General features: G+C 37.7%; 1 protein-coding gene and 1 pseudogene across 3 annotated transcripts in view; one reads left to right on the top strand and one right to left on the bottom strand.

The window, feature by feature from the left end:
* LOC145775247 (talin-2-like) overlaps positions 1-5923 on the top strand; it is a 37954-nt gene extending 32031 nt beyond the window's left edge. For 2 of the 3 annotated variants that reach the window (XM_082586501.1, XM_082586500.1), the window contains 7 exons: positions 381-497; positions 814-999; positions 1457-1670; positions 1822-1946; positions 2186-2311; positions 2695-2940; positions 4574-5923. In XM_082586501.1, the coding sequence (XP_082442627.1) occupies positions 381-497; positions 814-999; positions 1457-1670; positions 1822-1946; positions 2186-2311; positions 2695-2940; positions 4574-4810 (1251 nt within the window). In that variant the 3' untranslated portion in view covers positions 4811-5923. Of the gene's footprint in view, positions 1-380; positions 498-813; positions 1000-1456; positions 1671-1821; positions 1947-2185; positions 2312-2694; positions 2941-3385 lie in introns of all 3 variants that reach the window. The other variant, XM_082586499.1, reaches the window with a different exon arrangement.
* Positions 5924-17568: 11645 nt separating this feature from the next.
* Positions 17569-19359, bottom strand: LOC145776106 (general transcription factor II-I repeat domain-containing protein 2 pseudogene; annotated as a pseudogene).
* Positions 19360-21231: the final 1872 nt, after the last annotated feature.

Genomic DNA, 21231 nt, shown 5'->3' with positions numbered 1-21231 from the left:
TGAGCCGCACCCAGGCCTTCCTTGGAAAATGCATTCCGATTGGGTGGTTGCTGGTGTCGGAGATGAAACTTTGGAGTCTTGAGGAGTTCTTCTTCCACTCCGAGCTCCATTGGTGGTCCGCCCAGGTAGCCGCACCGATGGATTGGTCCTCAGTAACAATAGGTTACATGGAACCTTGTTTGGCAAATTGCAGAACCGACTCTTTTCGACGAACAATCTTTTGATAAATTGTCGCTTTATGTTTAAGAAAAGGCGTTGCTTTTGTTGTTCTGTTCAGTATTCTACTTTTTCAAATCACTAACATCACGTTCATGAAAAACGCTCAACAAATGTCGACAAATAGTTACTGACATATCAATTTTATTCGTTACAACTTTCAGGCAATGGTAACGAACGTGACGTCACTGCTGAAAACCGTCAAATCGGTTGAGGACGAAGCTGTGAAGGGACCAAGAGCTTTGGAACAAACCATCAACTCTATCAAGCAGGAAATACGGGTCAGTGGCTGTTTAGTGCTTATTGTTTGTTTGCTGTCCAATTAGTTGATCATGAAACGCTGCTGCGATTTCTTATTGACTGTCTTTTTTTTTCGGAGGTTTTCAAGATTAGGTGATTTTTCAAAACTTTACTTTCTACTCGTCATGCTGCTCAACAAATCATTTATTAAAAAGCTTGTAGCAGCTTTGTCGACGTGTAGACTTTTCCATATACCGAGTGACAAAATGCCAGATTTGAAGATTTCCATTTCTAAGTATGTGTTTGTAAGATATTTCATCACAATTTCGATTTTATGACAACCAAATTTTTTCACAGTCTCTCAAATCCGTGGAAGGAGAAGAAAGAAGAGCGACTCCTGAAGAGCTCATCCACGTCACCAAGCCGATCACCAACGCCACCGCCAAGGCTGTGGCCGCAGGGAAGTCGTGTCGGCAGGAGGACATGATCATCTGCGCGAACATGGGTCGCAAGGCTGTCTTTGACATGATCCACATTTGCAGGGTTGGTTAACTAAAACTCGCGTTATTCCACTACCAGCATATGTAGGCTGGTCGCAAGGTTAAACCAGCTCACACAATCCGTCCTTTTTGCATCGATTTTTTGATGCCTTTTTCAGCAAACAATAAATCAATAAAAAAGGAAGGATTTTGCAACCTGAGAAAGAAATCTTGTGAAAGAACGGATAGATTTCTCAGCTGCTTGTGTTTCATACTTTAGCTTGTGCGAGATCGTCGCCTGGATTTGTGCATTTGGACTGTTTCTCAAAAATAGCCCATTTAATCTAGTAGACTCTATGATGATGAATACAGAAAGCAAGTTTCATAATGTGGGGTCACTGTAAGCTGCAAACTATTAGTAAAAAGTTACTTTTATGCTTTTACAAAAGCCACAAAAAAAATAGTTTTGTTTTTCTGCTTGCAAATAATAAAACATTGTGTTCATTTGCACGATACCACAGGCGTCGGCTGCCAACACTGAGGACCCTGCGCAGCAGCAAGAAACTCTCAACTTCGGCCGCTCTGTAGCGGAGTCGTACGCTTCGTTGATGAGCAACGTGCTCGCAATCAGCCAGCAACCCGGCAACAACGAGTTGAAGAAGAACCTGGTGCCGCTCTCGAAGAACGTTGCGACTGCCGTCAGCAACTTGGTCAGGTCCGGTGAAAGCATGAAAGGTGCGTTGTCTTCTGGAAAAGAATTTTGTTGATTTCTTTGAAATGTATATTTAGTTTAGTGCGGAAAAGTAAATGTTTGTTGCTCAAATACTGACTTTCAAGTTTTTTTTTTACAATTTCTCGCCTAAAAATGAAACCTTACCTCTAACAGGCTCGGACTGGGTTGACCCCAATGACCCGAACGTCATCGCCGAACAGGAACTACTCGCCGCTGCCGCATCCATCGAAGCAGCCGCGAAGAAACTTGCTCAGCTGCGACCAAGGAAGATGCCGAAGGTAGCGACCACCGGCTGCTTAAAAGATGTTTTGGAAGATTATTACAATGGTCATTGCGTTGATCCAACTTTATGTCTTCAGTTCAAAATTTAGCATTAAACTTCGAGCATCGCTTTTGACCACAGGTTTTCCATCTAAACGACAGAACGGGACGGTTGAAGAAAAAATAGCTTATTGTGTTCTGTTTAAATCTACTTGGTGATCGTTCTTGGATGAACAATCCACGTTTTGTTTTGTAGCGTGCAGACGAAAGCTTGAACTTTGAAGAACAAATTCTAGAAGCAGCAAAGTCAATCGCAACTGCAACCACCGCCCTTGTTAAAGCTGCTTCTGCTGCCCAGAAGGAATTAGTGCTCCAAGGAAAGGTTTGTATCGTTTCTAAAATGACTCGCTAGGTACCGGTATCAACCTAATGCAGCGGCTCTTAACCTTTTGCCTTGTCGACACCACCTCAAAATTACCAATTAATTCTCGCACCCCCTCCTAGGATTGGCTGAAAAGTAATAGACGCCTGCAGTTCCAAATTTTTGTTGAAACCTGGTAAAACAACTTTGCTTCTTACGTCATATTATAACAAACCTTGATAATTCAGCATCCCCGCACCACCTAGGCACAGGTCTCGCACCCCTTAGTGGTGCGTGCACCCCTGGTTAAGAACCCCTGACCTAATGCGACTGACACGTAATTTAGCCAAACTCCGATCATAATATTCAAGAAACACAATGACCACCGACTATATAATCTCCAGGTTGGAGCGGTGGCTGCGTTACGTCACGATGACGGGCAGTGGTCGCAGGGTTTGATATCGGCCGCACAGATGGTGGCCCGCGCCACAGGCAACCTTTGCGAGGCTGCCAATCAAGCCGTGCAGGGAGAGGCCAGCGAAGAGAAGTTAGTCACATCAGCTAAGCAAGTTGCTTCCTCAACAGCCCAGCTGCTTGTCGCCTGCAAAGTCAAGGCTGATCCCAACAGTGAAAACATGAAGCGCCTGCAGGTGACAAATTTTATATTGTTTATACTTACGACCTGTAGGCTTGTTGTTGCCGAGAATTAACAGTTTAAGTTGCAAGCTTTAGGTATTGGACACAAGTTTAACAAATTTATTAACTTTCTGTCATTTCCTAACGCTTAAGAAATTGTGCCAAAATATTGTGCTTAATGCTTCAAGAATTAGCTACATGCGTATTGAAGCAAAGGCTTCACCTTTTCGTACTTTAACAATTGCCTCTATGATTAACCAGTAACGACAGCTGAAACATTTCTTACAATCGCTATGTTTTTTTTCTAACACATGTATGTGATAACAAAAAAGCGAATTGCTCAACTTTGTTTGAAACTTAACTTCTATGGAGCAACAATCTTAAATGTTGAAAACCAACGCTGTTTAATTTATATGCGGCATGCATGTCTTTGTCTAACCTTGTAACGTTTGGTTAAAGACGGCTGGAAACGCGGTCAATAAAGCCACGCAAATGTTAGTCGATTCAGCGAAGGAAGCTGCCTTTGAGGAGCAGGAGGAGGTGAACGTTGAGATCCCTGGAGGGATGGTGCAAAGTATCGCTCAAGAGATGCAGGCCATGGAAATTATTCTGGCCAAGGAAAGAGAGCTGAAAGAAGCTCAATCTCGTCTCCTCAACATCCGCAAGAAGAAATACCAGCAACAATAACAACTCTACTGTAAATCCTCTTCATCCATATCCGCCGCCTACCACTGAATATCGTCAAACACTGAAGACTCCACTTTGTATTTAAAGAACCATTTGTTTTTCTTTTATTTATTCAGAACTTTGCAAAGAATCAGTCATTTTTATTTTGCAGCCGAAGCCAGCTTCTTAGCATGAGTCCGGGCTGCTGCACTTTGACTTGCAGGTCGACGACAATGCATGATTTTATTTGACTGGCCTGATTTTCCAACCGCTTTTTGTTCCAACGACTCTGTTTGAAATTAATTTTACAACAACTTAGCTTTAATGTCAGATTAAAAAAAGAAAACATGTTAATTGAACACATAACAAAATTCTCAATATTTAAAGCCCCCCTGCCTCAGCGCCTACGTCTTTACACAATACATCGGTTCATTGTACACTGAGGCATCATATATCAACAAAAACCTAATATTATTTTGAGGTGGATTGAGCCTACTTTCGAGATTTCTTCTTATCATTGAAAATTAAACCAACAAATACAACCCGAAGCAATTTAACACAGTTGTCTAGCAACAGAACTCGGAACGGAAGGTTTTGTTTAATACAAATTGATCCCACTGTTAATAAGTCATCTGTCATCAATCATGTTCCAGTATTTCAGTCATCAAAGACACTGTCAGTCATTCACAATAAGGTGGATCCCATTGAAATCTTTTCATTTTATTATTTTGTGTGCAATGAGATAAGCTGTATTAAAAAACATTTTTCCGCTGTGTAACAGAATGATTTAAACCTTGTTTTCCTGCATGGACGCTAACGAATGACCACTGATTCCAGATGGTTGCTTTATGTTAACCTTTATTTTACGAATCATCATCTAACGCTTCATCAGTGAGAAGTTTAAATTTTATGATCGTTTTCTTTAATTTGTTTGCTTTTATTTTTGCATGTTTTTCCTCATCACTCTCTTCTCCATGAAAGATCGCTGGTAACGCAGTGAAGCACGCATCAGAGGATCTTGTCAAGGCGGCCACAGACGCTGCTCACTCCGATGAGGAGGAAGAAGTCGTGATTAACGCCCGCTTAGTTGGAGGAATTGCGCAGGAGATGATGGCGCAAGAGGAAATCCTCCGTAAAGAGCGAGAGCTGCAATCTGCGAGGCAGAAACTCGCTCAGATTAGAAGGATGCGTTACAAGGATGACTCTGAATCGGATTGATGAGATGCTGTTATCCTTGTGATCCGCATCACGCTGAAAGCTTGTCGCTCGTCCGTGCGTGTGGAGTAAAATTTTCTTTTGTTAAGTTGATGTAAAAAAACAATGAAATTTTTGTCGGAAACTGCTTTACTTTCAAGCTCGCTCACAAAAGGCATATGATTGCTGCATTGCTTGCTGTGATGTGTTGTAGATATAGCCTACTTAACGCCACCTATCCATTGTAAAGAAAATATTGAAATGCAGATGAATTTTCGCAATAGTTGTGTAGTATGTCGTATTATATCTCTAAAATTATGAATATTTTCCAGTAACCGGGTTTTCTAATTATTACATTAAGTTGTTTCTTTTTGCATCATGTTGCTGCGTACCAAAATCCAATCATTGTATGCGTGTCCATCAACTTTCATTTAAATTTACTTCAAGATGAAATGCTGTACAAATTCCACAAATGAATCGTATAGGCCTCCCTAAAACTTGTTGTCATAGTGTTCTAACTTTCACATTTGTAAATAGATTTGTAGCTTTTGTGTTCATAATTCTATTGTCATGTTGGCAGAATTAGCAGTGACGCATTTTTCCGTCACTTCCACGGCGAAAGCGAGATTGTCTGCATCTCATCCACACCGTAGCAAAGTTGGCTGTTCTTTGTCAATTTTCTGTATATAGTTAACACTTTTTTCTCGTTTTTTTTTTTTTTTTTTTAGGATCGAATGAAATGAATTTTATGCAACTTTTCTCAAATTGGTCGGCCTAAGAGAACGCCACAATAACAACACAACAAAAGTTCATTTTCTTAATATTAAGAACAAAAATTATTGTTACTTCTACTTTTTGCAATATTATTGTGTATTGGCTGCTGGAAATTTGTTCTTCGTTTTGAGTGTGTCATTTTTACTGAAGTTGCCTTAAACGAAGCTTGGTGAAATACGTTCCTTTTCCAGTGTTTGATTGGTCAATTTCGCTTTTCCTGTATTTATCTGCCAATCATAAACAGCGTTGTCTCGAAGCTGCACCCATATGACTAACATGCTTATATTTTCGATTTTTGCTGTCTCCCGTCTACGATAGCCTGTTGTCGCCTATAAGCAGATTACAACGCGCAAAGCAACGGTGTTTGTGTTGTGGAACCACGACAAATTGAGTTGAGCTCTTAGCCTACTGGTTTACTGCAAAACTTCTGATAAAAAAAAGTTGAAGTAACATTGGGATCGGGCTGGTATAAGATTTTTCCTTCTGCTTGTTTTTCTTTGCCTTCTGATAAGATGCTACTCGTGACTTACTCCAATCTATACAACGCAATATGAATAATCTATACACGGTTCTTTCATCCAACTATGTTTTGACAACCCCTTCGCCTATTCATCTACCACGCTGGAAGAGTAAACGGTTCCTTTCTCAGTTGTGAAAGAACGACAATCAGACTTAAGAAACCTTGCGCTGAAACAAGGTGACGGATCATCAAATAGTAACAAATTATCGCATTCCGCAAGGATTGCTTTCACTGACGTGTTAGCACTACACGTGGTGTGACAGATTGCATGAATGGAAGTTCAAAGATGTAATCTACTTTGTTAAAATGACGTTCTTCAGCCAGTAGCAAGGAATTTGATGCATGACAAATTACATGACTCAAGTTCTTCAGCAAACAAACGTAAAAACGCAAGCACTCAAACTTCCATTTGATTGTGATTTCAGATCACAAATGGGATTGTGTGGGGAAACGGTGTCAAGACAGTTCAAACCTAATAACTTAAATGCAAGAACAGCTAGTTTATTGTCAGTTTTTGTGTAAGTTCCCGCTTTAATATTGATCGCAACTTCAGTGATAATAAATTTTAACAAAATGAAAAAGAGCAAAATTAAAAAAAAATGTCTGGTAACACTGAAGTTTGAGTCCGTCAGTTATAAATCGAGTTAGACATGACAATTCCTTGTAAGACCCGATGACATTGTAAACCGCATCAATGCAATCATCTACTCACTCCTCCCAAAGCAGCTGGCTGATAATTAATATTGAAACCCTCATAGAAACAGTTTGCGGCCCTAAACGCTGTCTGGTCCTATTTTTAAGAGCAATCACTAAACATAGGAGCCCACTAGTGGATTTCGGGGTGGGAGATGGTGCTCACACGGCCCTGGGCCTAATGACAAATTGTCACGTCAAATGGCACAGTGTCGGCTGCATAGCCGAGTGATGAGACCCCTGGCTCGCGTTCGAAAGGTCGCCTGTTCAAGAGCATGTGTCTTTGGCAAGACAAAGGCATGCCTGAAGGTGGACACGAAGATTGGCTTCCCGTCCATTTAATATAAATCTTCAACAACTGGCCGTAAGCCTGGATACGACTGAATGGCGTGGTCACTCACCGGACAATAAAACTGCTATATGCACGGGATCCGACTTACTGAATGTGATTGCAATCAGTTTAGCTGAAGCTCATCACTTTGTGACATGGTATCTTCTGACTACAGTGGCAACTCACAAATAATTACAAATCCATCTATCGGCTTTGAACACTCAGGAAGACAACATTTCATTGGGGTAACTAAAATTAAAATAAACAAATATCTGTGCAGAACTTTGGTTCTGGTACCAATGAGATCTTCGGGCTCCAAATCAAGACACTTCTAAAAACGCATTATATTCACAAAATACTTGGATTTTTTTCAATTTTTCGAGAGCATTGTAAAGGTTACGGACCCCTAAATGCGTCTCTAGGCCCGGGTCCTAAAGTACCCTCTGTCAACGTTACTGCTTTTGTGCAATGTGTATCAGACGTTTGTTCTGTATCAATGCATCAGTAGGCTACCGTTTTATAACATGTTTATTGCAGCCGCCATGCCCTATGGTATCGTAGCTTGCAATTAATACGCCAATTTGTAACATGATAAAATCAGACTCTAGTCTCTCTTTCACTGTGTCACAGTAATGACAGCCCATTGACACGTGCAGCTTCATTTACAAACGCTTATTCAAAAAATACATAGCCTATCTTGGTATTCTTACTGGCCTGGCTACAAATAGGCCTAAGTAAGCCCCTTCCCAAATAACACTTACGCAAAGCACATCTGCCAACAAGGCTAAATTTCAGCTGTAAATAGAGGCATACTCCATATATCGTCTTTCTCGTTATATACCGATTTCTTAGAACAGTCCTGTTTGCTTCGTAATGGAGTGCTGGGAACCTGACGGAACGAGAACGCCACAGGAACCCCCACAGGGGCCCACATCATCAATCAATCAATGTTTTATTTGTCAGTAACAGGAACATAGGTACATGTTTGAAATATGCAAAATACACAGTACAAAAGTTACACAAGTTCCCATACCGACAGGGAGACAACGAGACGACCATACGGTCTACTAGTCAATTGCCACCCTACGGAAATTACGATTTTGCCATTTAAAATAAGCTTACAAGAGAAAAATAATAATTGAAACGTTCCCGCGCTTCAACAACAGCATACGCACAAAAAAAAACATATTGATGATAACGTAGGCCAAAACACAAAATTCCATGAAGCAAGCAGAGAATAATAAAGTTTCCGAAGCAACTGACAAGTTGGTTTCCATAACATATCACTTACGATGCACTGTAGCTTTGTAAAATTAACGTTTTGATCTCTTTTTTGAAACAATGAAATGATAAGTTTTTTAGCATAGCCTACTTGGAACCTCTGACCAGAGCATTGGTCCCAATACCTGCATGGACTTCTTGCCAAATTCTGTGTTTGATCTGTTTATAAAATAATTGTTGCCTGTTTGATATCTTGTGTTATGCTGATGAATAGATGAAGCATTTGTAAATAAATCACAATACGTAGACGGATACTCATTCATATGAACTATGTACATATGTTTTTTTATTTCAATGTTATGTATGTCTTTTAGTTTCAAGATGTTCATTTTGAAAAATAAAAAATTAGTGTGAGCATAGTAATTTTGTTTCGTAATTATTCTTATAACCTTTTTTTGTAATTTTATTAATGGATCCAGTGCACTGTCCACAGGCCTTTCCCCAGCTTGAAATACAATATTGCAAATGACAGTAAATCAAAGCGTGATACACATCTTTTATCATGAATCTTTAATCTTTAATCATGAATGGTGAAACTGTTCAACAAAAATCAAAATTGGCAAAACATTAGTCTTAGTATAGCTTAGGCTATGTCTTAATGAATAGCAGATATATTTTGAATGGGTTTCTCGCTCAAACCATGTGAAAAACGTTTTTCAAAATAACTAGATTCACTTGCTTGCCTAGAATATTGCCCTGTAACACTGACCAGCTCCACTTTCCCTGACGATGCATATGAGCAAATTTATCGAAGTTGCAAGGAAGGGGCTTCATTTTAACGAAAAAAATTAGTGCAGCTAAGAAAGCATTCATTCATTTTAATTTTCGTCATTAACGCGTCCGGGACGAAACAGATACTACCAACAACAATAGTCGATATAGGCCTACCAGCACGTCAATGAACGGGAAAAGGTGGCAAAACCTTGAAAGGTTTAAAACTTGCCTGAATAGTACAGTAGATATGAAGTAGGCTATACGGTTGTAGTTAGCATGGCCACAAAACCCAAAAAACAAACATTTGTGCTTATTTGATTATTAATTCTTTTTTAAATTTTCATTTTTGTATGATTTAGACATCCAGTTGGCAGTTGACTTATTTAGCATTCATTTTAAAATTTAAGTCATAAGTAGAGTAGACAACCGGAAACAGACATTGCAGTCGGTTGCGGCGTGGGGTCAGGTGTACGTCAGAAGGCGTACACCGATGCATAGCGCTCAAGTCCGCTTTTCCGCAATGCAGGATAAAGATTTAAAAAAAAAAAAAAAAATTGCTTGTGCACATTTGACATTTTTTGCTTTCTATTGTAAACGAGTTGGCAACTCTGGTTCGATAGATTTTCATCTTTCAACAAGTTATTTCAGGACAGAGAGGTCTGATTTTGTAAGAATTTACTCAATAATGTAGTGCAGGTAACTAAGCCTTCTGTCGCATATGATTAACGCAAATCCTTTGAATCGTTAAGGTGCTCTTTTCGAGTAAAACCATAGCTTAGATTGAATAGGTAGGCTGATGTCAAACTGTCATGAAAAAATGAGTTTATTTGGTAACAAGCCAGGGCCTTACAACAAAATATGACAGGCTGTTTTCCACATTAGAGCAAGCCATTTTCTGATTTTTGCCAAATAATTTCAGGTTTATTGTTTTACCTGCTTAAATACACCAAATTCAACATATTCTACACCTTTGACATTGGAATTTTACTGGTAGTTGTCAAGTAGGTTATTTTTTTGTTCTCAATGCTGGCGAGAAAGAGGTAATCCAATCAACATAGATCATTCTTTGAACATGAATAAAGTTTTTATCTAAAGAAACATTAACAAGTAACAACAAATTTTTATTTAAAGAACTTTAACAAACAAATCTTCTTGGTCATTCATTCTCAAATCGATTAATGAAACACTTTACAAAATAAGTTGTCCTGTCTGAAAACATAGACTTAGACGGATGCAACCTAGTTCGTAACCTGAACAGTTCGTACCCTAAAAGGATCGAGAGAAAAAATTAAAAAAAGCCGAAGTTGCTGATCACAGTTTCCACAAACAAACAAAACCTCTCAGGATCCTTACCGGAAATTTTAAAATGTTTACGGAAACTGCGGAAAAACCAAAACTGCGATCAGCGACTTAGGCTTTGTTTTATTTTTTCTCTCAATCTTTTCTGTTTGTTTGTTTGCGGAAAGTCCTATCAGCGACTTAGGCTTTTTTGAATTTTTTCTCTCGATCTTTACCTAACACTAACCCTTTTAAAATGTTTGCGGAAACTGCAATCAGCGACTTGGGCTTTTTTTAATTTTTTCTCTCGATCTTTACCTAACCCTAACCCTTTTAAAATGTTTGCGGAAACTACAATCAGCGACTTCGGCTTTTTTTAATTTTTTCTCTCGATCTTTACCTAACTCTAACACTTTTAAAATGTTTGCAGAAACTGCGATCAGCAACTGCGGCAAACTCTTATGATCATTACCAAAAATTTTAAATTGTTTGCGAAGACTGTGGAAAAACCGAAACTGCGATCAGCGACTTCGGCTTTGTTCTATTTTTTTCTATCGATCTTTTCAGTTTGTTTGTTTGCGGAAACTCCAAAGAGCAACTTCGGCTTTTTTGAATTTTTTCTCTCGATTTTTTCAGGGTACGAACTAGGTTGCACCCGACTTAGACTACATACTTTTAAATACAACACAATCTCAAGTTTTGATTACACTCCAATAACTTGAATTTTGATTTGATTTTTCTATTGATTTTTGATATTTTAATATTTTTCTTTTGATATTTGATTTGATCTTGATTTTCCAATAACTTGAATTAAATTTTGATTACACTCCTAATATTTAATAAGTCATGGCAATAAGTTAAAGTAATGTAAGATGTATCTGCTGTTTTGGTTTAAAATATTTTGTGACCATCTTTTTATTTTCAAGATGTCATCCTAGATACCTACTATTTTCTGTGACTACATATATCTTTTTCGTAGCGCATTTACACCCAACTGTGTAACCTAATTTTTTTATTGTTGACCTCTCATTTCAGCCTCAACGGATATCAAATTTAAGCAAACAATAACTGATAAAATTAAAGTGTCAAAGTATAGTCACGCTCAAAAGTTTAGGACCACCTGTCAAAATTTAGGATTTTTACAGTATGGTAGAAAAATTATCCCAAATTTATGCTATGTCATATATCATGTTATGGTGTAAGTATACTATTAAATAACAGATGATTCTGTCCCAACCATGATAAATGAAGTGTTTTTGTTTTTTTTAAAACCAAACAATTCAACTTTTTTCAATTTTTTGTTGAAAAATATGGGCAAAAAAAAGAGCATATCAGTTGTTAAAAGGTCAAAAAATTGTAATATTGCACAAAGAAGGGTACTCATTGAAAAGAAATCAAAAAGTTATTATATATAATAAGTTACTCATAATACAGCATTACAGCAATGCAGGCGAATGTACAGCATACTACAGACATGCAAAACATACACACAAACAATACACTATCGAGACACTGCACCAGGAGGGTCTGCTACTATTCGGCGAGTCCAATTCGGCTAGTCCGATTCGGCGAGTGCCCTGTTTGGTGAGAGCCCTTTTCGGCGAGAGCCCTATTTGGCGATTTTTTGAATTTATTTTTTAAATTATCATTGCCGCTGTTACATTGTTTTAACGATAAACGTTAAAATAATACCCCAACCTTTAACACCTTACTCCCAACCCCTAACTCCCAACTGTAACCCTAACACCTTACCCCTAACCTCTAACCCCTAACCCTAAAACGGAAATGATAATTAGGCTACGGTACTCAATAATTTAAAAAAAAAAATGAAAAAATTGCCAAATAGGGAACTCGCCAAAAAGGGCTCTCGCCGAACAGGGCACTCGCCGAATCGGACTTGCCATAACGGGCAAGTCCGAAGAGTTTTTTCATAGCTTGTGTTGTCTAAAAACAAATTGGATAACTTTTGCATCACAACAAGCTTCTGTTTTGAAAAAAAATAACAATGGCACAGGGTTAAAACAGTTACTGTGAATGTTTGCATCTGTTTGGTTGAGAGTTTTTTTAAGTTTGATTAGCAATGCCCCACTATTTTCCTTGTGACACACCAACGGTGAACTTTCTAAGACTCATATTAACTAGTGTTACTTATTGAAACAGCAGGAAAGCAAAGAACACACTGAAAATATGTGATGTGAATTGTGAAAGTTCTTTTGCTATAAAGTTTTTCAAGTCTTATTAGAAGTTGTGATACTGCTACTCTCTTTCTCTTTTGAGATATTTCAGTTTTAATCAATATTAACGTTTCAATCACAGCCACAACAGGAAATACTTTGCATACATATATACATCCGACAAGACAAAAAATACGTTTAGCACTGTTTTAGGCAGAGAGGTCTTTGCGTTGTATTGCATGTGGCCTACTATCGAATGCTTAATTTTTTTAAATTTTCTTGCTTCCCCACCACCTAGCAAGTGCCACATCATCATGACATACAATGAAGCAACTAAGTTTGATAGTCCACAACACACATGTTATATTTGTATTCTTTGCTTTTCTGGCGCCATAATAATCAAAAGAGTGAAGTATGATAACTACAGCTAAATGGTTTTAAAGTACCAGCAATGACATTTAACTCAAAAGTTGTTTTTTTACATCATTTTAAAATGTCCAATACCCTAAAATTTTCAACAACGCACCAGGGCATTATAATGCACCGTAGGAGAACACTGATGTAGCCTATGAGAGATTTAATTTATTTTTTACAATTTTACCAGCTGTTAAGCTTGTCAATGTCATTGTTAAGTTAGTACAGTATTTTGAACAGACTGTTCAAAATATTTGTTGTATATCAAAACAACGTTTTTCACATAAAGATGCTGTAACTCAAAACAGTCAAAGAATTTTTGATGTCAACAAAACTTTTGAATGTAATGTAAATGCAAACCAAACGTGGTAGCCTATAGGTTTCATCAAAAGGAAATGTGTTTCCAACTGCCTAATTATAATAATAATAATGTATTCTGGTCCAGTACACATGGTACTACAGAGAAAAACATTAACATACTCGCAGATGACAATTGATAAGAAAACATAAATAAATAAAAATAAGAAAATTTTGAAGAGAAAACAAAAATCACAAGGAACGAAAAAGATAAGACACTATCATAAATAGTTTTCGACACGTCGCTTAAATGTCGCAATAGACATACTATTGACTACAGAATATGGTAAATTATTCCAAGTATCGACTACTCTATTGGCAAAGGAAAATTTACGGCAGTTCAGTTGAGCAAACTGTTTATGCAATTTAAAATTATGGCCTCTGGTTGAATTAGAGTTAAAAAGGAAATATTTGGAACATGGTGATACCGAAACATTGTGTAGCCTACTAATTTAAAAACTTCTGTCAAATCAAAAATTAATCTCCGTTTTTCCAACGAGAGAAGGTCTAGTTCAAACAGTCTTTGTTCATAGGTTAGGTTTTTCAGTCCATGAATGCATTTTGTTGCTCGTTGTTGCATCCTCTCTAGCAAATCAATGTCCCGAACAGAATGGGGATTCCAAGCCGCCACTGCAAATTCCAAGTGGGGCCTGATCAACTGTTTATATAATCTTAAAAAGACATGCTTGTCCCTGCTGACCAGTGTTCGTTTTAAAACACCCAGGACCATCTCCGCCTTTTTAACTGCATACGAGACATGGGTGGATGTTTTAAGATCAGTCGTTATCATAACGCCCAAGTCTTTTTCACTCTTTTTAGGGGCAATTGGCATGTCACCTAGAACATACTGATGCTCTAAGTTGCCATGACCAAAGTGCAGAGTGGAGCACTTGTCAACATTAAACTGTAGTTGCCAGGATTCAGACCAGTCCATTAACAATTTCAAGTCCGTTTGTAGCAGGGATGAGGCAAGATCGGGATCATCCCTGCTCAATTCTGTGTAGATTTTCATGTCATCCGCGTATTTCAACAAGGTGCTGTGACTAATGTAGTCATCAGCGTCATTGACATAGGCAATAAACAGCAGAGGCCCAAGGCAACTTCCCTGAGGCACACCGGATATCATGGGTTTCGGATCACTTTTCTCTCCATCCACCACAACGACTTCACTCCTACCAGAAAGGAAGGAACGTATCCACGAATAAACATTGCCTTTTATACCCAAAGCCGACAGTTTCCTCATTAGTCTTTCGTGTGGAACCGAATTGAAGGCTTTGGAAAAGTCCAAATAGACAACATCAACGCATTGACCTTTATCAACAATAGATGTGATGTCTTCCAGAAATTCAAGAAGTTGGGTTGTGCATGAGGATTGTGGGATAAATCCAAATTGGGATGATTTAAATTGGTCAAGTTCAACTTCGGTACGGTAGCCTAGCTCCCGCCCAGCAAAATTGTCATTTTTACATCGTTTCAACATCGCCAAACGTTGAAATCGTGTACACAAGGGAACTTTTGCTGACTAGGATACGTTGTAACTGAGAAAAGCATTTACAAAAGCCATTCGATTTGTTCAAAGAACCGAATTAGCCCAACAGTTCGTATTTACATTGATTCAATGTCTGAATACGTTGAATCACTCAGTTGGCCTATTGTTTTTCTTTACGTTGATTTCACGTCTGAACAGGTTGATTCAATGTAAAAAGACTGTTTTACTGACTGGCGCGGCGCGCTTGTGAATGCAATGGTCATTTCGCCGATCAATTGCAACACCGATTTGCTCCAACAGCGTTTCATGATTAACAATGGAGGTTAATGAGATAAAGTCTCAGCGAAAAAGTGTCAACAAAAAAAGACAGTTACCAAATAGCGTTTGACATAATCAACTAAGACGGTGACGCAGGATTAAATAATAGTTCAAAAATAAATTTAATTTGCTTTTTATTTTTATGTTTTGCTAAATTTCAATTCAATTTATTTTTGTTTGTCGAAATGCGAAAGAAACAATATTGTGGTATAAAATGATACAAAATTCTCTAAATAAACAGAAGGCATTGTTGGATTTTCGAAAATTCTCTGAAAAGGATTTTATCCAAAAAAGGCTGTCTCCGAATTGGGATTTTTCTGAATCGGATTTGCCGAAACGGGCAATTACGAGATTAATAGCAGATGTTCACTTTTGTATTGAGCTTAATTTTTGCAATTTCATTCTTATAGATGAGGTATACAGGTGCGGAATGGCACGTTTCGGTGAGTCCGATTCGGTGAGTCCGTTTCGGTGAGTCCAATCCCTTTAACGGGAGATTTTTTCAATTTTTTTTTTTAATTATTGGGTACCGTAACCTAATTATCATTGTCGTTTTAGGGTTAGGGGTTAGAGGTTAGGAACTCACCAAATCGGACTCACCGAATAGTAGCAGACCCATACAGGTGGTACACAGCAGAGTTGGTCCAATTACCAGAGGTGGGCAGAAGCGCACTACTGTTATGGTAGTAGTGCTATATTTTAGTTTGAGTAGCGGTTGCAGTAGCAACACTTACTTTTTAAATATAGCGGAAAGGCGCTTCATTTGCTTTAGTCGTTATTTCGTTATTTATTATTTTCCGGTTTAACGTGGAAAAAAATAAACTGTGTTTACGGATTTTTTATGGAAATACATAAGGATCATAATACTGTCAAATACTGGAATAAATGGAAAGAACTATGTACAAACCTGGGTTTTTTTTTTTTGCTGAGACTTTTCACTCATTTGTCTGAAATGACTTGAAAAAATTCGGTCATTTTTTATTTATTTTGGTCATTTTTTCTGATGAAAATATTTCCTTTCAAGTAGCTGATACAAACCAAAATTTGCACTTCCTGACTAGCTACAATATTAAGTTTCACTGAGAAATGTTGTTTTTTTCGGACATTTTGACCGAATTGACTATATATTTTTTCAGACATTTTGATCAAATTTGACTGTATTTTTTTCGGACATTTTGCTAAAAAATTGGTCAATGACCGATAAATGACCGAAAAAAAAACCTAAGCCTAAAACAGGCGTGATGCACAAGGAAGAAGGAGCATAAAAATAAATTTACATACACTTAATTAAAACTTGTTTTACATAGCCTACTGACTAGGAATGCCCAAAGTAGAATGTCTTAAGATTCGAATTCATCCAGAATTGAATCTAAAAACCGCTTTTTTATCTGGTAATTGTATTTAGAAATAATAGGGAGAAAGGAAAATAATTATAAAAAAAAAAATTTTTTTAAAAATGCTCTGCCGATCCGCAAAACGCCTGCAAGTCACATGCGTCGTACATGCCAAACCGTTTCTGCATGTAATAAACAGAAGTCCCTTACGTGTGTGTGTGTGTGTGCGTGTGTTGTTTTGAGAGAACAAAAGCAAGAAGAAAACGTGTGCCAAAAATTTTTGAACGATTACCACGTGCATTAAGAGGTCATTTGCTCAAAAGTTTATTCACTTCATTTTCTCAATAAAGAGAAAAGGTTAAAAATTTACGCTGAGGATTCGAAATTCTAGATATGAAAATAAATTCTAGAATAATTTTAGAATCATGGCATTATTCTACTTTGGACATCCCTAATACTGACGTTGCAATAGCACTGAAAGGTGATATTCGTTTTTAAGCTCATTTTAACTTTACAAGCTACTTGAAGAGAGCTTTCTGATGTCATTTTAAAACAAAACTAGCGGTTAGCCTGTTACATATTACTTTTTGTCGACTGGTTGCGGTAGCTCGATTTTTTCAGCATATTGTAGCGATAGCATGCTACTTTCAAAGTAGCAAATGCCCACCTCTGTCAATTACACAATTTTCTGTTCAACTTCGTTACAATTATTGCACGTTCCATCATGTTTCAAAAATATATTTCAATATTTATGTTCATTGATGATTTTGTACAGTTTAATTTTTTCGAAAATAATTAGAATTGCATTGGATAAAGATTAGGTTGCAGTGATTGTAGAAGTCCCTTTTGAGGGTCTGCTACTATTCGGTGAGTCCGATTCGGTGAGTTCCTAACCTCTAACCCAGGGGTGGGCACACTTTTTGAATTAGGGGCCAAAATTATTTTGTTCTTAGACTGGCGGGCCAAGTGATCGAGCCGCCACTTACATATAGTTTGTCACACGAATAACAAAGGGACAAAAAAAACGGAAGATTAAATTAACAAATAACTGAAAAATACAACCAAAAAACAAAATCGAATTTAAATACGACGTCTGACAGGATTGTCAAGCTTTATTTTTTGCCAAAGCATCGAAATTTGGCATCATTTTGGTTGTGGCGATAGTCAGGATAGATTTGAGGTGCGCATCACTCAGCTGAGACCTGTGGCTAGATTTGTTAAAATTCATCAAGCTGAACGTCTGTTCACAAATATATGTGGAACCAAACAATACCAGCATTTTTTGTGCCACCTTTCGAATTTCTGGAAATCTGGTGTTGCTTAGCGATGCGTAAAACTCATTTAGCTTCAGGGCTTCGAATTTCTCCTTTAAAACGTAGTCACTCTGAAGATCGATCAATTCCAACTGCAGTTCTTGTGGTGCTGTTGCAGCGACTTGTGAAAGTGGAGCCGAAATAATCTGAAATGGTTTTTGGAGTTTTTCGAAATCAAGAAATCTACGGCAAAATTCGTGGTGCAAATCATTTAGTGATTTGCTGTATTTATTTGCATGTTTAGGGGCTTCTTTCATCGTCAGTAATGTGGGGAAATGAACAAAAGAATTGTTGGACATTTGTGCTGAGAATAAAGCCAATTTTGATTTGAAAGCCGTAACGCTTGTGTACATATCGTGAGCGAAGAGTTCTTTCCCTTGCAGCTTTGCATTCAGCTCATTCATATGTGTTAATATATCGACAGAAAAAGCAAAATCACAGAGCCAATCTCTGTCCTCCAGCTCAGGAAATTCATCAGCTTTCCCGATTGACTTCAAAAATGAGGTAATTGCCTCTTTAAGGTTCCAGACTCGTTTACATGCTTTACCCAAGCTTAACCAGCGCACATGAGAATGATAAAGCAAGTCCTGGTGATCAGAATCAATTTCCTCAAGAAACTTGATAAATTGGCGATGGTGAAGTCCTCTCCCTTTTATGTAGTTGATCAGTTTTACTACTGCCTTCACTACATGATTGAGCTGCAGTACAGATTTACACAGGGCTTCCTGATGGATAATGCAGTGCAAAAAAGTTATATCCACCCCAGCATTTTCCTCATTCATCTTATCTTGAAGTCTTTTTAGCAGTCCAACATTTTTTCCTGTCAAATTTGGTGATCCATCAGTGGTGACATTCGTAAGTTTGTTCCATGGTAATTTAAACCTGTCGATCACACTAGTGACTTTAAGAAAAAGGTCCTCTCCTCGAGTAGTCCCTTTTAACGACTCCATTGCTAAAAGTTCTTCTATTATCTCAAACTTGTCATTAATTCCTCTGACGAAAATCAAAAGCTGTGCCGTGTCTCTTACGTCATTACTTTCGTCCAGCGCTAACGAATAAAATACAAAAGAATCTGCTTTTCCTTTCAACTCGTTAGCTAAGTGCTCATCAATTTGTTCTATACGGCGAGTTACAGTTCTGCGTGATAAACTGATTTGTTCATATTTGCTTTTTGCATCTGGACACAAGAGACTTGCTGTCTCTACCATGCACTGCTTGATAAATTCTCCATCGGAAAATGGTTTGCTTGCTTGTGCTATTTTGAAAGCCAGTAAAAAACTTGCCTTGGTGATTGACTCAGAAACTGCACTCTGCTGAAAAAGAGTGCTTTGCTGAATCCGAAAATTTGCCACTAATCTCTGAGAAACGTCCTTTCTTTGCTGAGTTGACAGGCTGCTATGATGGTTTGCATGATTGGTGTCAAAATGGCGGCGGATGTTGTATTCTTTCAAAACAGCAACGTTTTTTTGGCAAATAAGGCATACCGCAGTTGATCCCACTTCGGTAAAAAAGTATTTCGTCGTCCACTCCTTTTTGAACACTCTGCGCTCACTATCGACTTTACGCTTCTTCGCTGCACTCATTTTAACAATATAATTTATTAACAACTTAGCAATGTCTATTTCGCTTAGCATTCCACACTGACGAAACTGTTGATAAAAACACTAAACTAAGAAATATGGTACATTACTGGTTAAATTGACTAATAAAACTTTCTGTTTTTAGTGAACCTCCCAGCAAACTGTCCACTTGAAGCGGTTGACTGTCTCTTATCTATAGTCTCGTTCTGTTGCTCAACACAACAAACAGTTTACCAGCCTCATTTTTTAAAAAAAATGAGGCTGGTAAACTGTTTGTTGTGTTGAGCAACAGAACGAGACATTACTGGTTAAAAGCAGAAAGCACTGTTGCGTCAAGCGACGCACAAATGTACCTGTGACATCATAATGCTCTACATTCTACATTGTATCGCTATTTAGAGACAAGAGGTATCTAATCCTCCTATTGAAACTTCACAATAATAAAACTTGCAACATGTCGATAACATCCGGCGGGCCAGAATACAAGAGCCGGCGGGCCGGATTTGGCCCGCGGGCCGTAGTTTGCCCATGTCTGCTCTAACCCCTAACCCTAAAACGACAATGATAATTAGGCTACGGTACCCGATAATTTAAAAAAAAAAATTGAAAAAATACCCCGTTAAGGGATCGGACTCACCGAAACGGGCCATTCCGCCCTTTTAAACCCCAGCTAGCGGCTAAGCAAAAGTACTGATAGCCTATGCGTGCAACTTACCAAACGTGATTGTAATTTGGACCAATTTTTTTCGAATTACAATTACACAACAACATACAATCTCAATTACAATTGTAATTGATCCAACTCTGGTACACAGCACTTCTGATAGAGTAGACCTGCTATAGTTGTTCGTTCACTTGGTATTTATATGGCTTGTATAATTTTGTTTTGCAAGACCAAAATTCAATTCAATTATTTTTTAAAGCTGAACCCCACCTGGTTTGGTTATGCCAAAGTTAACAAGTCAATGGAATGGGCCATTGCAGTGTAAAGGCTGAGTAACACTTTTCTGTTTATGTAGCCTATTTTCTTATTTTGAAAGTGATTCCAGAAATTTTTTTAAGTTTTTGACACTCAAAATTTTTAGTTTTAAAAGTAACTAAAGTAACTACAGTGCCGCGAATGAAGTGTTCATAAGTCGGCCCAATAAAGTGTTGACATGCGGATTTGCATACAGTTTTTTGTTGCTTTGTGTGGCTCATTTCTGAATGGTCTTTGGTCGTAAAGGTATGGTATACAGACGTAATGCCAGTTTTCACACCTCTGGTGTTGCTGTGATTAAATTACATGGTTTCCAGGGCTGTCATGTTTTGGCAGTTCAGAGGTGAAACATGACTTAGTTTTAATGAGGGCATATTTTCAAAAAAATATCCCTGCTTTAAAATGACCAGGTGATTTTCCAGACCTTAATCCTTAGCTTCATGACAGTTAGTTCCAATAAGCTCAACCATCAAATATCAATGAACTTTAAAAAGTGCTGATAAAGTTGTGGGTTACCATAAACATTGAATATTTAAAAAAATTGCCGTATTTGATCAAAACTTGTAATGCTTTGAAACCAATTTTTTTCTTAATTACATTGTGTAAATATTTTTCTTCCATAAAAACATGATTTTTGTCAAATTTTGTTTTGTAAACATTTTATTTGTAGGCACTGTACAAGTCCTGTCTCAAATTTGAGTATTTTGTACTAACGCATTATTACACTTTTCAAATAGGCTATTGGAGGTAAGTACTAAAACATAAACTGCTTGATCAAATAACTAGCTGGTGTGTAGCAATGTCAAATTTGACAAATATTCATTCAAGTTTGATTTAAATAAGGTGAATTTTTTGTTTAATCATTGTTAAGCAATACCTATCTGATTAATAGTATT

This window comes from Aplidium turbinatum, chromosome 8 (genome assembly GCF_918807975.1).
Source record: "Aplidium turbinatum chromosome 8, kaAplTurb1.1, whole genome shotgun sequence".
Lineage (NCBI taxonomy): Eukaryota > Metazoa > Chordata > Ascidiacea > Aplousobranchia > Polyclinidae > Aplidium > Aplidium turbinatum.
The sequence above is the reverse complement of the archived record's forward strand: the minus strand, read 5'-3'. Positions and strand labels throughout refer to the sequence as shown.